Source organism: Leptopilina heterotoma, unplaced genomic scaffold, assembly GCF_015476425.1.
Source record: "Leptopilina heterotoma isolate Lh14 unplaced genomic scaffold, ASM1547642v1 Lhet_58, whole genome shotgun sequence".
NCBI classification, from domain to species: Eukaryota; Metazoa; Arthropoda; class Insecta; order Hymenoptera; family Figitidae; genus Leptopilina; species Leptopilina heterotoma.
The window spans coordinates 1,084,505-1,102,156 of record NW_025111131.1 but is presented as its reverse complement, the minus strand read 5'-3'; the positions used below and the strand labels follow the sequence as shown (position 1 = coordinate 1,102,156).

General features: G+C 33.2%; 1 protein-coding gene across 1 annotated transcript; it reads right to left on the bottom strand.

The window, feature by feature from the left end:
• Positions 1-9,410: 9,410 nt before the first annotated feature.
• LOC122508894 lies at positions 9,411-10,337 on the bottom strand. Its single transcript, XM_043622562.1, has one exon. The coding sequence runs from the start codon at positions 10,335-10,337 to the stop codon at positions 9,411-9,413; it is 927 nt and encodes a 308-aa protein (XP_043478497.1).
• Positions 10,338-17,652: the final 7,315 nt, after the last annotated feature.

Genomic DNA, 17,652 nt, shown 5'->3' with positions numbered 1-17,652 from the left:
CCCCCCGCCCCAGACGCATTCCGGAAGTCCTTGACGCAACCACTTAAACCGCACGGCCACTGAGTCTCGATGAGACCTCGGACTAATCAAATATATTAATGCCAGTGCCGTATACTTTGTTACTTATAAGGGCAAAGTGAAAACTATGACTAAAAATTTTACACATACTAATCCTGAATTATTTTAATTATTAAAAATGAATATTAAATAATTCATAATAAAATTGTAATCATTACAAAATTCAACTTTTAAAACATTTTACAATTAAAAATATTTAATGGATAATTTAATAAACATCGATAAATAATTGATATTTTTTATTATTCAGTAACAAAATTTTTAACATTTATTATTAGATATATTAATAATATATTATTTAAATAAATATAATTTGGAATAATAATGAATTATAATGTTAAATATTATAATTATTATTAATTATAATAATATTTATTAATTGAACAATAATTATTAATAATTATAATAATTAATTAATAAATAAATAATAATTAATTAAATTAATATTAAAAGTTAACATAATTAATAAAATTATTAAACATGATGCAGTGTTAGGAATATTTATTGCACATTTTAATTATTATTTATTAATTATCTATAGTAATTTTGAAAACATTTATAAACAAAATTTTCCATTTAACTTTCTTTAAATATGAATGTTACAAATAATAATATATTTATACTAAATAAATATAAATATTTATTTATCAATTGATAACTTAATGTTAATTATTATTATTATTTGAAACAATTATTATAATTATAATTATTATAATATTATTTAATTAAGTGAACACGGTTATAAATAAAGATAAACTGAATATTGTGTAAAGATTGATTCAAGCTTGAATCAAGATTAGATGTTCGAACTTCACTCATAAAGATTGACCGAATCTTGAATCGAGCATGGGACGAGCATTGGGTCCAATGTTGAACCAATATTGAACTAATATTGATTGACAGTGATGTAAAGACTGTTTCTACTGTGAGTTACCCACACTGAGCGTTCAAGACTCAATCAACCTTTAATCTATTCGTTAGCATTGGTCTTTCGCGCCTGGGACAGGTTCTAGTCAGGTATTTCCAAACTAGATTTTCTAGCGTGATTCTAATCAGAATCCAACACGGAGAAAAATAAATAGTAATAATTATACTATTTTCGATGAAAAATTACTACTTTCAAGTAATAATTTTGAAACTGCTCAAGAAATAGTAACTTTTGCTTCGTCTTCAAACGATTTTTACTTTTTTAAAAAAGTATAATTTACTTCAAGGAATCTAAATTTTATTAAAAGCCGAGTAATATTTAAAATGTCCCGAGCAATAATTAATACTCTGAGCGAAGCAACTTTTATTAGGAATCAGAGCAATTATTACTATTTCGTAAGGATTTTTACTCGGAAAAGTAGAAATCCGTACCCACACAATGACGTGCCTCACACCGACAGGTGAAACGAATGCCTGCGCGTCTGTCCACGTCGTGACGAAAAAAATGCTGATGTAGAGAGCTATAATGTGTTGTTTTATTTTAATAAATTAAAATAAAATAATCAATGCGTTCAAAAAATATTTTTTCAAGTAACTAACACTTTACATGTGTATTATTATTCATTATTTATAAGCTTCACTCTTTTATTATATTCATACTTACAATTAACAACTTAACATATCGGAATGGCTATGGAAAAAAATTTCGGTTACTTGCATATATCCCTTTCTCATGTAGCACGTAACATTACAGTAATATTATGCGGTAATATTTCTGTAACATTACTGTTATATTGCATACTTAAGAAAAAATTGAAAAAAAGTTTATTTTTTAACGATAAAAAAAAAATTTCTTGTTAATTCATTAGATAGGGTATTTAAATTGTTACAAACAATATTAATTAACAAATAGTTCACTTATGATCTTGTCCAACAAAAAATTTTTTTTACAAATTTTCTTTTTTACTTAGGTTCATTTTAAGAATATATATGTCTTCTTTGTTTATAATATAACTTTTATTTAAATATTTAATATTAGGTCTAGTCACTGTCTAGGTAGGCCATACGCGATTTTTTGGATAATTCACTAGCGCCACCTACGCGCTTACTTGTTTTAGTGGAACCTAACTTTTTGTTCAATTACATTTTCGGAGAATCGAAAATTGTATTTTCTGTGACGTCGGTACAAAAAAAGCTCAAAAAAGTTTTGTGCATCATGTGAAAAACCATTAATAAAAGATAAAAAAAATTGCATCGTCAAGGCAAGCATGCAGAAATTTTCTGGGACTTACAGTTGAAAGAAAAACAAAGTGAAAAATCGAATCCCGAAACGTATTTCTTTATAGTTACAACAATTCGGTAATGTTACTTTCTGTCAAGGTCGGCCACTTTCCTTTCTAAAAAAATGCAAAGCAGAAAAAGCTCGAATTGAAAAAAGTCGAACTCGAAAAGTATCGAAGCAAGAAATAAGCATAGAGAATAAAAAAGAACATAGAAAGCGCACCTCACACTCTAAATGTAAACGAAATAGATGGAGCTGTCTTGGGTTTGTCTGGTTTATCTCAAGAAAAATTTATAAATAAAATGATTTTATTTATAAATAAAATGAAATCATAAATAAAAAAAAGAAGGATATCAAATAATAAAAATATAATAATTAAAAATATAAAATAGAATTTAATTAAAAATTAAAATAGAATTAAGAATAAAGCAGCAACAAAGTCGTCCGCCAAGCGGTCGACGAGGGCTCTGGTTTTATATAAAAAATTATTAAATTAAAAAACTGAACATTAGAACTTTTAAAAATTGAACAAAAATGAAGAAGGAATAGAAGCAACGAAGACGGCCGAAGGCCGTCTGAGGCGCTAGTGTGTTTAAAATGCGCAAAGATGAGGACGAGCTACTTCATTTGCAAAAACTGCAATTCTGAATAACTCATAATATAATTGATAATCTTATTAATATTTTTATTTAATTTTATTAATATTTCAGTGCAAAATTTTTTTTTATATTGTTTATTTTTATTATTTTATTATTTCATTAATTTACAAGCATTAAACAATAAAGAATCAATTTTCCGTAACTCCAAACATGTTATTTTATTTTTTAACGATTAATGCCCATTGAATTTTAAACATGGACCGACCTTGACTGTAAGGACCAACCTGGACTGCAAATTTTTTTTTTTTTTGAATATTTATAACTTTTTCATTTTAAAACCAATCAATTTACTTTGTACAGAAAAAAAGTTCCTATTAAACAGGACTTTCCAACAATATACTTCAATTGTCCAAAATCATTTTAAAAAAAAGTTATAAACAAAAGTCAAAAAGTGGACCGACCTCGACTATGTTCCCCATATATCCGTGGTCTTTTAACATTATCTAAATAAAAAAGTAAACGTGAAAAAAAATTTTTGGTGGAAAGGAACAAAAATTAACTATTTGTTAATTATTATTATTTGTAACAATTTAAATAAGTTATTTTTTAAACAAAAAGGACACTTTATAAATGAACTTAAATTAAAAAGTAAACGTGAAAATTTTTTTTTTGTGGATAGGAACATAAGTTACATAACTATTTGTTTTTTAATATTGTTTATAACAATTTCAATTAGTTATTTTTTATTCAAAAAGGACAAATATTCTTTAAATGGACTTAAATTAAAAAGAAAATGTGAAAAAAAATTTTTTAGTGGAAATAGGAATCAATGTTAACTATTTGTTAATTAATACTGTTTATAACAATTTAAATAAGTTATTTTATAATCAAAAAGGACAAATATTCTTTAAATGAACTTAAATTAAAAATAAAAGGTGAAAAAAACATTTTTTAGTGGAGAGAAATCAAAGTTAACTATTTGTTAATTAATATTGTTTATAACAATTAATATAAATTACTTTCTGTTTTATTAATTAGGTGGTGGTCATATTGTATTAATTTGAACTGATTCAGATCATATGCAGCAAGGGAATAAGAAAATAAGCCTCCTTTTTAAAAAAATTGTATTAATTTGTTAACGTTGATTGAAAATAAAAATTATAAACAATTAAAAACTAAAAAATTGGCCGTGAGGGATGTCTTAAGAATTTATTCGCATTTAATTTAAAATAAAGAATACTCAAACCGGTTAAAAATTGTAGGCTGTAGACAGTCTTGAACAGTAAATTGTAAAAAAATCCCATTGTGCGCTGTTTGTAGATCCTTGGGCAAACCTGGCCTGGTCCTGGTCGGGGCCACGAAGTCGGGGCCAGATCAGAAAACCTGACCGGGGACAGGGCAGTAATCGGGAACAAAAGTAGCGATTTCTGCACAGGATGTGAAATAACTTCAATTATATATGTGAAGCATTATTTCTCAAACGCCCCAGCCCAAAAAAAAGTCTTGGGATTGGCTTCATATTTTGGGAAATTGTTATCCTATATGAAAGTAATAAATTTGCAAAATATTAGTTCTTTTAAAAAAATTCTAGAAAGTAGAGGGGGTTGAAGTTTTGACATTTTCAGTAACACTGTGATTTTCAAAACCATATAACTTTTATAATACTTTACCGATTTTAATGTTTCTATAATGCATTTAACCACTTGAGCGGCAGGGCGTCAGAATTGGCGTCAGCGTGCAAGTGACAGAAGCGGCAAAAATGCGAAAAAGGCGTCAAAATTTGACTACTATTTTCTCATTCTGTAAGGAGATTTATAATATCACAACAATGTATTATATAATATCAAACAAAGTATTTTTCTTTCTTAAAGTGAAAGAACAGACCTGTAAGCAAAAAAAATGTTTTTTAAAATATTTAAATAAGTTTTCAAGGATCAAAGCTAACAATATTTAAAAATTTGATATTAGTGGCGTTTCAATTTCTACCACAAAAAGTCCAATTTTTCTTCACGAAATCGAAATATTTAAAAAAGCATTTTTTTGTTTAAAGATCTGCTCATTTACTTTAAAAAAGAAAAATACTTTGTTGTGATATTATAAATCTCCTTACAGAATGAGAAAATAGTAGTCAAATTTTGACGCCTTTTACGCATTTTTGCCGCTTCTGTCACTTGCACGCTGACGCCAATTCTGACGCACTGCCGCTCAAGTGGTTAAATCATTTTTCATGTACTTTCTAAAAATTTTACAAAAAAATTTTTAAAAAAACTTTCAACTTTCCTTTTTTAAAAAATAAAGTTTATTTTTTAATTTTGACCCACATGGGTATTTTAAAAAAAATTTTTTAAATTTTTATTGAAAAGCTGACATTTTTTCCAAAAAAAAACATATATGTTTTATAGTGGGATGGCCATAAGTTTAGAAGATATTTAAAAACAAACTAAGCGGCGCGCCCGCGTCACTGTACGTTACACTGTCGCTGCGCCGTTGAACGACACAAATATTACTGTTTCCTCTTCATCTGCTTCAGTAAAAGCTCTCTGCATTCTACAGGGTTGAGACTGTCATAAAAATAATGCCTTTAAAAAAATTTTAAATAATTAATTTTGAAAACAGAAGGGTAAAGCTTAAAAAATTTTTGACTGAACAATTTTGAATAAATAATAAAATTATAATTATAAATTTAATTTACGAGATAATAAACCATTTTTTTTATTTTTTACTCGGTTTTTTAGAAACTCCTGGAGTAATTCTTTTTACTTTTTTTAGGAAAATTATCAAATTCAAAAATTCCATAGTCTTCAATATTCTCCAAATAATCGAATTTTGACTACAAAAGTTCTTTTTGACTAGACGCAAAAATATTGTAAAGAAACCCAAACATTTTACAGTGGCAAAGACATCTGCGTTGAGACAGCAAAAAATATTAAAGAACAAATTTGATAATGCTCAAACTATACAAGGGATTTGATAATTTTCCTAAAAAGAGTAAAAAAATTACACCACGAGTTTCTCAACAACAAGAACCGAGTAAAAAATAAAAAAAATTATGTACTATCTCGTCAATTAAATTTAAAAAAACTCTTTTAACTTTAAACCCAAGTTAACAATAATACTAACGCAGGCTTTTCAAAATTACATATACATATAAATCTTTATTTCGATTGAATCAGAAAAATATTTGATTTTTAAGCATTAAGCTTTCTTTTTCAAAATTAATATATTTATTAAAAATAATTTTCTTTGTAATTATAATTTTATTATTTATTCAAAATTGTTCAGTCAAAAATTTTTTAAGCTTTACCCTTCTGTTTTCAAAATTAATTATTTAAAATTTTTTTAGTAACAGTAATGCAGGCATTATTTTTATGACAGTCTCAACCCTGTAGAATGCAGAGAGCTTTTACTGAAGCAGATGAAGAGGAAACAGCAATATTTGTGTCGTTCAACGGCGCAGCGACAGCGTAACGCAACGTACAGTGACGCGGGCGCGCCGCTTAGTTTGTTTTTAAATATCTTCTGAACTTATGGCCATCCCACTATGAAACATATATGTTTTTTTTGGAAAAAATGTCAGCTTTGTCAATAAAAATAAAAAATTTTTTTTTTTAAAATACCCATTTGGGTCAAAATTAAAAAATAAACTTTATTTTTTAAAAAAAGAGGGTTAAAAGTTTTTTTAAAAATTTTTTTGTAAAATTTTTAGAAAGTACATGAAAAATACTTTAAATGCATTATAGAAACATTAAAATCGATAAAGTATTATAAAAGTTATATGCTTTTGAAAATCACAGTGTTAATGAAAATTTCAAAACTTCAACCCTCACTACTTTCTAGAATTTTTTTTAAAAGAACTAATATTTTGCAAATTTATTACTTTCATATAGGATAACAATTTCCCAAAATATGAAGCCAATCCCAAGACTTTTTTTTGGGCTGGGACGTTTGAGAAATAATGCCTCATGTTTGAGAAATATTGTAAATTTACAAATTTTTCAAACAAAAGTGTTTGAAATTTTCAAAAAATTTTGTATAGAATAACTTCAAATACATAGGTTTAAAAAATATGTAAATTTGTAAATTTTGTAAAAAAGTGTTTAAAAACGTATAGCTGAAACAGCAATACTGTATTTCTGTTCTTAAAATACAGTATTCGTGTTCTTCACATACAAATGGCTGTTCTACACTGCATATAACTGAAACAGCAATACTGTACGGCAGTCCTATATCCACCAATATAATATGTGAGAATTGGCTATATTTATGGCAGTACCATAAATATATTTTTTCAGTGCACTTATTAAGAAATACATCATTCCCTCACAAGGATCATTCCCTCATCAAAAAATATAATGAGGAAATGATGATGAGGGAATGACGAAACGAAACAAAATGACCATAATCTCAAAAACATAACCTTACTTTCTTATGTACGAAGAAAAGTACGATATTACTACTTGAACCACATGCAAAGATACTATGATTATTAAATAAAAAAGTGCTTAGCGTTATAGAACGCAAATGAGGGAATGACGTTAAAAAATGTAACATTTAACAAACTTATTGACAAATTAGTTTTAACAAAAATCCTTTCTACAACCATTCACTCTAGTGTATGTTGTCAATCACAATGTTGACAACTTTGAAAAAAATTAAAGCAGGGCTTCGTAGGTCTTCAAAATTTGGTCCAATCACACTGTTTTAAAACGGTGAGGGAATGATAAGTTTTTCAAGGACAAATTTTGAAGTATAATTAAAAATATTTCCATTGGCTTTTTTAAAATTACAAACTTATGTAGTTACAGTCAATACTATCTTATATAAGTAAAAAATAAGATAACCAACAATTTGTAAGGAATTCTACGTTTTGAGTTAATAATTCTCTTCAAATTTAGCAATTGGGACATAGTGAGGGAATGATTTTCAGGGTAATTTCTTGGACATATCTTTTTTGATAATCATATAAAAAATAAATTTGTTCCATAAATTCGAACATCTAGTACAGTAGTTTTATTAAAAAAATAACTTTTCGTAATTGACGATCCTGATTTACAGAAATCATTAAGGACATCAATTTCGATTTTTTCGTAGAATCAGCCAATTATAGAGTCAAAATTTGTAAAGTGAGCCGTCATTTTTGGATAGGTGAGTATTTTCTATAATTTTAACTTTTTTCTACTCTATACGAAAAAACAAAAATACAAGTTGAACAGTTTTGCAAAATTTTAATTTTTACAATAGTTATTGTTAATAACATTTTTTTGTATGAATTTCGAAATTATTAATTATCTATCGTTCTATAAAAGGAATCTATTTGAATTTTGGGATAGATAATAAAGAATAATACTAATTTTGATTAATATTTGTCATTATATAAAATTTTTAAAATTGTGAAAATTATAAACAATTTACTTAAACAATTAAAAATATTTTCATGTTCTTCCAACATTTTAAAAAACTTTTTTATTGAATATTATTCCTTACTTAATCACGAATAATTAAAAAAAAGAAAAGTGGGTATTATTAAGGTAAAAAGTTATTCAGGTTTTTCCCTGAGCGCGCCACGCGCCATACGTGACAGGCGTAAACGTCGTCCCGGGACGCACAGTGGGATTTTTTTTACAATTTACTGTTCAAAAATGTCTACAGCCTACAATTTTTGAACGATTTGAGTGAAAAAAACTTTTTTTGGTGAAGAGGAATCAAAGTTATCTATTTGTTAATTAATATTGTTTACAACAATTTAAATAAATTATTTTACGTTTTATTAATTGCCTGGTGGTCTTATTAGATTAATTTGAACTAATTCAGATCATGTGCAGTAGCAGAATAAGAAAATAAACGCCCTTTTTTAAAAAATTGTATTAATTTGTTAACTTTAATGGAACTAAAAAATTATAAACAATTAAAATTTTGAAAATCGGCCTTGAGGGGTGTCTAAAGAATTTATTCCCCTTTAATTTAAGTCAAAGAACACTCAAATCGTTCTGTAGACATTTTTGAACAGTAAATTGTAAAAAAAAATCCCACTTTGCGTCCCGGGACGACGTTTACGCCTGTCACGTATGGCGCGTGGCGCGCTCAGAGAAAAACCTGAATAACTTTTTACCTAATTAAGAATACTCACTTTTCTTTTTTTTAATTATTCGTGATTAAATAAGGAGTAATATTCAATAGAAAAGTTTTTTAAAATGTTGGAAGAACATGAAAATATTTTTAATTGTTTAAATAAATTGTTTATAATTTTCACAATTTTTAAAATTTTATATAATGACAAATATTAATCAAAATTAGTATTATTCCTTATTATCCATTCCAAAATTCAAATAGATTCCTTTTATAGAACGATAGATAATTAATAATTTCGAAATTCATACAAAAAATGTTATTAACAATACTCTAATCTAATCAAATCTGACACCAAGATCGAGCTGGATTTTCCTCAAGAGGGGAAAGTAAGCACCTAGGTTATATAACCCATTGTACCAGACTCCAGCTCGCTCGTTTATAGCAACCCCTTAGAGTCATGTTCTTCTCCAGAAGTCCAGTATCTCTTCTATCGATAGGTTGCTCACCTGCTTAGGGTCAATGATTGCTTGACCCCAGCTAGATAGCCTGATCCTAGCTAACGCTGGGCATTCAGATAATATGTAAGTCGAAGTTTCGTTACTTGCCCCACACAGTCTGCACATAGGTGAAACTCGTCTGCCTATTTTATACTGATGGTAGTTTAATAGTCCATGACCTGTAAGTAGACGAACTACGGTTCTAACTCTGATCATATCGAGTTTTAGGAGATCGCTTGATCGCCTCTTATTGAGTGCTAGCCCCAACAGAGTTTTTGCTTGCCTTCCCACCCCAACGTTCGCCCAATACTTCTCATGTTCCTTTTGACCCCATCTTTCTATGGCTCCCTTAACCAAGCACGGCATTATTGCCACTGCTGGTTCAGGACCTATAAAATTCGTCCCGGAACCGGTTTTCGCCAAGACGTCTACTCTTTCATTACCCTTGATTCCCGAGTGACCCGGTACCCAAATCAATGAAAGTTTATTTGCTGAACCCAACTCATCTAGTACGCTGCGGCATTCCCAGACGAGTTTTGATTCTATTGTGGAATTTTTCAGAGCCCCTAAGGCTGCTTGACTATCCACACAAATACTAATCCTCTTGCCCTTTGTTCCATTTCGAATGGATATTTGGGCGCAAGTTAAAATCGCACAGACCTCTGTCTGCCAGACCGTGGCATGTTGTCCTAATGACTCAGCCACTTTAATGCAGCCAGTTTTTCGATAAATTCCGAAGCCTGCACCGCAGTCCATCTTGGAGCCGTCTGTATACCAGACTTCGTCCCCAAGTGACAAACCCTTCTTCCAGTCCATTCTGGAAGGTGTCATGATCTTAAAGCGGGGTTTAAATTTCACCCTCTTGATCATTTTATCTTGCACCATACTTAATTATGGGATTGATAGAATTGAGCGTGGAAGCTTGGTGTTTAAACCACCAGACCTCCATCTTCCCTGCGCAGTTAACCTGCTCATAGCAAGAGCCGCCTTCTTCACCGCGGCAATATGCAGAGGTACCTCGGCTAGCATGAATCCCAACGCAGCTGTTGGCGTGGTCCTCATTGCCCCCGTAATACCCCTGAAAATCATTGCCTGCAGTTGGTCCAGTTTCTCTTTAACCGTTATCAGTTGAGTCCTAGACCACCAGACAACCACCGCGTGAAGAAACCTTGGTTTTAAGATCATCTGATAGAGCCAGTTGACCATATTAGGCCTTAGTCCCCATGATGACTTCCAAATCAGCTTTTTATCCAGGATTACTCCCAAATACTTAGCCGATTCAGAAAAGGAAATTTCTTTTCCATAAAATATCGGTTTCTTCAAACTCGGTACTTTATATTATCTTGTGAAAACTACTATATTCGTTTACTCTGGGTTTACGCAAAGTCCAGTCAGATTGCACCAATCCTTGACAATCTTAAGTGCACGTTCCGTAAGTTCTAAGAGGGTCTCAATTGCGTGCCCTCTTATAATTATAAGTAAATCATCCGCAGAACTTTGCGTATAATATCCCTGGCTATTGAGGTTTCTAATTAACTCATCTGCTACTAAGCACCACAATAAAGGAGAGAGGACTCCTCCCTGTGGGCACCCTTTTGAGACAAGATCTGTTACTTTAGCCTCACCATACTCCGCTTCCAGGGCCCTTTCGCGAAGCATGCTGTCGATCCACTTAACTAGCGGCTCGGGCACACCTCGCATCCTGGCTATCCTACAGATAGCTTTGCTAGAGGTAACCCTATTATCAAAGGAAGCCCTCTCCTTTGGCAGTAATCTACCAACCTCTCCACCTCTCTTGGTGGTGCAGGTTCATCCCCTGTTCCCGGAAAGTAAGCGGACGCTATTACCACCTCCCTTTTATTTCTGTTCTTTTCCAGATACTTAGCTTTAACTACAGCTAAGTCCCTAGTAGTTAATTCCAAAAGAGGGAAAGCGTCTAGACCTTTATAGATCAGACACGCCCTTGGAACTGGTTCCTGTGGTAAACTAACCATCTCGCCACAGCCGTTCAGACCTGTAATTCTTCCCTTGAAAACCCAAGGTTCTTGAATAAAGGCTAAAGCTGTCTGCATCTTTGTCAAGCTCTTGGCTAAAATCGCCGAAGCGCACTTACAATGATGCAAATTAATCTGCGTACAATGAATCCCGGAAGCAGCCATTTTTTTAAGGCTGATTTACGATCTCCTCAGTCGCTTCCCCCCCCTGGGTACCCTGCCCAGCAGATGTGTCAGTACCTTGCCACCCTACTCTTAGAGTGATTTGACCTAGCCCAAAACACAGTTTCAACTGCCGGACTTGGAGATCTTCAATGTCGCTCTCTAGTACTGAAAGCACGAGAGTCCAGCCCACAGCCGCAGCTTGGTCTGCTCTCCCCTCGCCTCCCGAATACACCCTCCACGCCGATGTATCCACCCCGGTATTTTGTCTACCGAGGTTTTTAAGTATTGAAGCCTGGTTCACCCTAGGACCGGGTACCTAAGCCACAATCCTTACCAGCTTGATCAGCTCAGCCGGATCAACCACCTTGATGAGAGGACCCCCTAACGACTGACTGAACCTAGGTATACGGCTATTTAGCTATTCCCTAGATTCTGAGTCCAGGCACTCTACTAAGATCGCTCCCCTAGTGAGGCGAACCTCTCTGAAATGAGGATAGGGTCCAACTTCGTCCCCCCCAATCTCATCATGAATTGCTACCCTTAATTGGTCCAGATTAGCCAACGTCATCTGGACCCTCGGATAGCCTTCCGCTACGATCGCCCCGGCTAATGACGATCTAGTGATCTCCGCAAACGATAAGGTTCCCCCTTGTGGGTCCCTTATCTTTTTTGACGGCATTCTAGTGTTAGGGGAAGCCTCATCCGAGTCCTGCCGTCTTTTTCCCGGCCCGGCCCCCGACGCCTTCTCTTCCTCATTGTGCAACCCCACTTGGTCTCTTGCCCTCAAGGACAAGGTTACCCAAGTGTTGCTGAACCCTATCTACTTGTTGCAAGGTTTGGTCCCCTGTGGTCCCCACCCTCGCGCTCAGAGAAAAACCTGAATAACTTTTTACCTAATTAAGAATACTCACTTTTTTTTTAATTATTCGTGATTAAATAAGGAGTAATATGCAATACAAAAGTTTTTTAAAATGTTGGAAGAACATGAAAATATTTTTAATTGTTTAAATAAATTGTTTATAATTTTCACAATTTTAAAAATTTTATATAATGACAAATATTAGTCAAAATTAGTATTATTCCTTATTATCCATTCCAAAATTCAAATAGATTCCTTTTATAGAACGATAGATAATTAATAATTTCGAAATTCATACAAAAAAATGTTATTAACAATAACTATTGTAAAAATTAAAATTTTGCAAAACTGTTCAACTAGTATTTTTGTTTTATCGTATAGAGTAGAAAAAAGTTAAAATCATAGAAAATACTCACCTATCCAAAAATGACGGTTTACTTTACAAATTTTGATACTACAATTAGTTTCATTTTACTTATTACAATTTAAAAACTGCTAAATTAAATAGAAAAATATTTTTCACAAAAAATTTTCTATGTATAAAGTATTCCTTAAATATTTCTCAAACATCTTAACTTCACAGTAAAAAAAAGTATTGGAAGAGAGCGAATAGTATTGGCGGTGAGTTTCTACCAATACGTTTTCGCGTAAAAAACCGTATTGGGGATATTCTGCCAATCCTGCTTTTTCACCGTCAATACTGTCCTCTTGAATCTTTCATTGACTCGACTTGAGTGTGTACTGTTGATTTATTACCACATGATTTAAGGAGCTTTCGACGTTCGCACTAGGGGCGCTGTGAGTATAAGTCACAGCGCTTATCTAGAAAATACCCTAAATCATATGGTAATAGACAATCAGTACACAGTCTGCTGTCAAATTTTATTTACTTACATTTTAACAAAGTTTTATATTTCCTGTTCGTTATCAGCATTTTTACACATTAAATCAATCAGTCTTTTTGATTAAAATGCCAAATCGAGTCAAAGAACGTGAAATCGAAAGATTTAAGAGGACAGTTATTACATATCATAAATTTAACAGAAACGTGAAGAGAAAAAAAGTAAAGATTACTATGAATCGGTTGGTAAAGAATTTTAAAGATATTGAATCTTTAGAAATTTAGACGAAGTCAAAAAAATGGTATGGTCCACATGTTTCTTACTACTTATACTTTGCATGAGATTTTCATAGCCTCCCTTGGTCGAGCGCGTCTAGGCGCAGCTCCCAAGGTTGATGGCTCCACACAAGATACACTATACACGGACAACACTATATACGACTAAGGGTTCAAATCGTGGTGTCGCATTTCCGTAAAAATGCTAATGAAACTTTTTTTTTAATTAATTTATATTTATTATAACATATGAAAACACAATATAAACAGTTTTGATTTTTTATTTAAATATTTAAATCATTAGGGTATTTCAAACAAAATTATTTGAAATTTCATTCAAATACTTTATTAATTTTCAAAAAAATAGTTTGAAAATTTTAAAGAAATGTGTTTTAAAATTTAATAAGAAAATTTGTATTAAATTTAAGAATGTGTGTTGTAGTTTTCAAAATTGTATATGATAGGGGAGAGTTGTTAGAGTTGGGCATAGTTTTGACTTTTCTTCATAATTACCCCAGTAGAACGAATTTCGCGATTTTGCGAATATTTTTGGATAGATCAACTTAAATGCAATGTTTTTGCTGAACATTGTAAAAAAAAAATCGGACCAAATGTTTCAGAATTATAAGCAATTTTAAAAAAATGTTGCTAGAGTTGATCATGGTTGCCAGAGTTGGGACACTGTAGAAAATCAATGAAATATTTAGGTAAATGATTAAAAATAACCTTCAAATGATATAATGACACTTGGGAATGAGGAAAGGAACCATGAAATTAAAATAAAATCCCATATTATGCATTTCCATATAACTTTAGATAATTTATTCCTCATGAAGGAAATCCAAAATTAAAAAATTGAAAAAATGAAAAAAGGTTATCAAACATTTTTTTTCTCTCTTTCTAATAAAAATGGAGTTTTTTAACACCTCTTTAAGTAAAAAACTGAATTTCTGTTGCAAGTACGCTTTGTAATTGCAAAATTTCCTTCATAGTCCAACTCTGACTCACGCGTCGTTTTGCGTCATAGGGGCACAAAACACAAACGCGTGACACAAACACCAAAGTACTTTACACATTTTCACATATCATCTTAATGAACAATTTCTGTAAACTTATTTTGTCTTTGCCACATTTCTTCTACATTTAGTTCTCTTCTTTTGACACCACAAAAAAGTTTTTGCTAAGCCTATATCACAAATTGGTACGATAGTCAAGTTGTTATCAATAATCTATAAAAATAGATTATCTATTAAATTAAACATTGAAGTTAAAAAGTTTTAATATTCTTACTCTTGCGAAATGGAAAGAAAGAAATTTTTTGCACGGCGCCCCGACCTTGGTACGCACCTGAGTTGAGACGAGACCTCCCGCGAACACGCGACGCCCCTGCGGCGGGCCTCTCTTTGACGTACGTACGTGCGCACCTCAGGGGGTCTCATCCATGGCAAAATCACTTATTCTCTTATGAGATTACCGCGATAGACGCGTGCCACCGTGACGAATAATACCGTTTTGTTCTTTTACTAAAAGTTTTTTGCGAATCCTTTCTTTGTAAAGAAAAATTCTCTCTATTTACAGTAAATAAAAGCGAAGTGATTAATACTTTGATTTTCTTGTTTTATTTGTGGTTATCCTCTGAAATTAAATACGGGAGTTTTTTCTTTTCTTTGCGGTAACTATCGAATTGGAATTTTGGAATTGACCGAATTTATGGGGAGAATTCGACTCAGCTTCGCCTTTCATCTCAAATCGTTCGATTTATTCATCGATCCTACGGCAGAATTTCAACGAGATAGTGAGTATACTGTTCTTCGAAGCTTGTTCGTCGTTTGAAGTTTCCGGGTCAGTTCTCTTGGCTGGTGTATGGTACGGCTTGCGGGGGCTTGCTCTTGAGCAGTCGCGACCAGTCGAAGGCTAACTTCGGTTCTTCCGGCAGATGAACAGGTTTCGCGGCCCACCACGGAAATCGGGACGATAATCGGCGGGTGGTTTCATTCGTAGCTGGGAAAGCGTTTCAATCGACGTCAACGGAGGAGAAATCGAAAGGAGAAGAACGCGGAGGAGGTCTCCAGTGCTTTGTTCGGAGACGCCCAGAAGGCCATCCAGGACGAGGGATTCACCGACGAGAACGGTCCCACTTTTAACGAAGTTCAATTTCCCGGGTTTCGGAAAGTCGTTGATAATCGCGAGCTTCATTTTCACCGCGAATTAAGTGCCTTGTCGAAGGCATACGAGAGCAAGTTATTGCTCCAAGAAGCCGAGTTTCGTGCCAAGTACGAGGCCCTGGAACGACGACACCGCATCGAAGTTGTTCGACTCTTAAAACGGGAAATAGACCTGCCGAAAACCGACGCAAAGGGAACACAAACAGAAATTGATGATTTTCCTCGGCCCCTCGTGGAAACGGAGGGAGGAAATTTTTCGGGAAGAGTGAATTTGGAAGGTGGCGAATTTGTTTCGGGAAGTGGTCCTTCAATCGTTCTCCAACCGGGGGAAAACGTATCGTCCCTTACTCCTAAAGAATCCTCAGCGTCTGAGGACAGAGCACACCCGATCGAAGGGGAGGATTATATAGATCTCGCGACTTCCCCATTGCCCCCCACTATACGATTATCGCCTCGAGTGGAGAAACCAGGGATCAGGATCCACCCGGGACCCCCTCCGAAGAAGAGTAGGGCGTGACGGACTCTCTTCAAGACTCGTGTTCCCTCGCCAAAAAAATCAATAGTGAGAGTTCATCAACTCCTACGAAAGGGAGATGATAAAGAAAACGTTTTCGGTCGTGTAAGCGGATGCAGAATCACGTCCCAGGTCGTCCTTACTCCCACCAAAATCTTCGATATTAGGCGATTCAAGAAGGTGTAATGCGAGGGCGCGCGAAAGTTCTGATATTTTTTATCGTCATTATTCTCTTTTCCTTCATTTGGATTTTTTGGGCATCAGTGATTTTTAGTGGCTTATATGTTGTCAGCGGTCTGCGTCGAAGTTCAAACAAAGGACTGGTTAGAAACTTAATCTGAGAAATTTTTATTTCATTTTAGTTTCGTATTTTCTCTCTGATTCGAGCCTGTTAAATCGGACCAAATTTGTAAAAATTACTTTTAATTTTAACAAAGTATAGGTTCATATACTTAACTGCGACTCATATGAAAAGATGGCTGACACTTAGTAGCAAGAATTTACGTAAAAAGATAGATGGCGCTAGTGCGATAAAACGAAATAAACGCGGTGGCTCAACCTTAAACCCTGTCCAACTCTGACGACTCTCCCCTAATTTCTTCAAATATTTTTGTATAAAATTTGGAACAAAAATTTTTAACAGTATTTATTTACTAAGTTTTGCGCCTACTGAGCGACTTGTAAATTAGGAGTACTCGCATTTTCCTGGACCAGCCGTCTAATGTGTTTTCTCGACAGTGGAGAGGGAAACTGTAGAAAACCTCCTGAGTACAACCGGTTTATCGACAGTCGAGTTCTAATGGTGTGTACCGGACAATAATCGACGGTGCACATCATTATACCTCGACGTCAAACCTCCCGCTCAGATTATCTCGCGTGCCGGAAAAATACCAAGCCAAATGGGCGCGAACCAAGGGTACTTACCCTTGGTCCTTAAACGACCGCCAAGCGAGGCATCTATCCGACTGAGCTAATCTGTCGGTAATACTAGTATGGGCTACAGTGTTTCTTGAATGTTAACCAAAAGTCATTTGTTCAGTTTTATAAAGTACGTGAAAGATTAGTTGACTACGCTCGAAAATTCTGTAAAGCATGCGCAGTGTGCGTTGCGCGTTTCTACCCAAGGTGAGTTCCGTTTCGGACAGGGAGTAGACGTGAGACGTAGTTCATACGTTTCCTTTTTTTTAATTTTCTATTAAATTCTGTGCGTGACTGTGAAAGTTTTATTTTCCCATTAAAAAAAGTATTGAGTGGAGCCGTTAGGAATCATATGAGTAGAGTACACAGACGCGACTGCATTTACCATATGAATCAATGAAAAACATATGTTTAAATGGATTAATGGGAATCTACTGTACCGACTTCACTGATTCTTATGATAAAGTA

Bases quoted from the DNA above. Each gene is read 5' to 3' on its own strand.
- LOC122508894 (XM_043622562.1), bottom strand. From the start codon at position 10,337: ATGGTGCAAGATAAAATGATCAAGAGGGTGAAATTTAAACCCCGCTTT.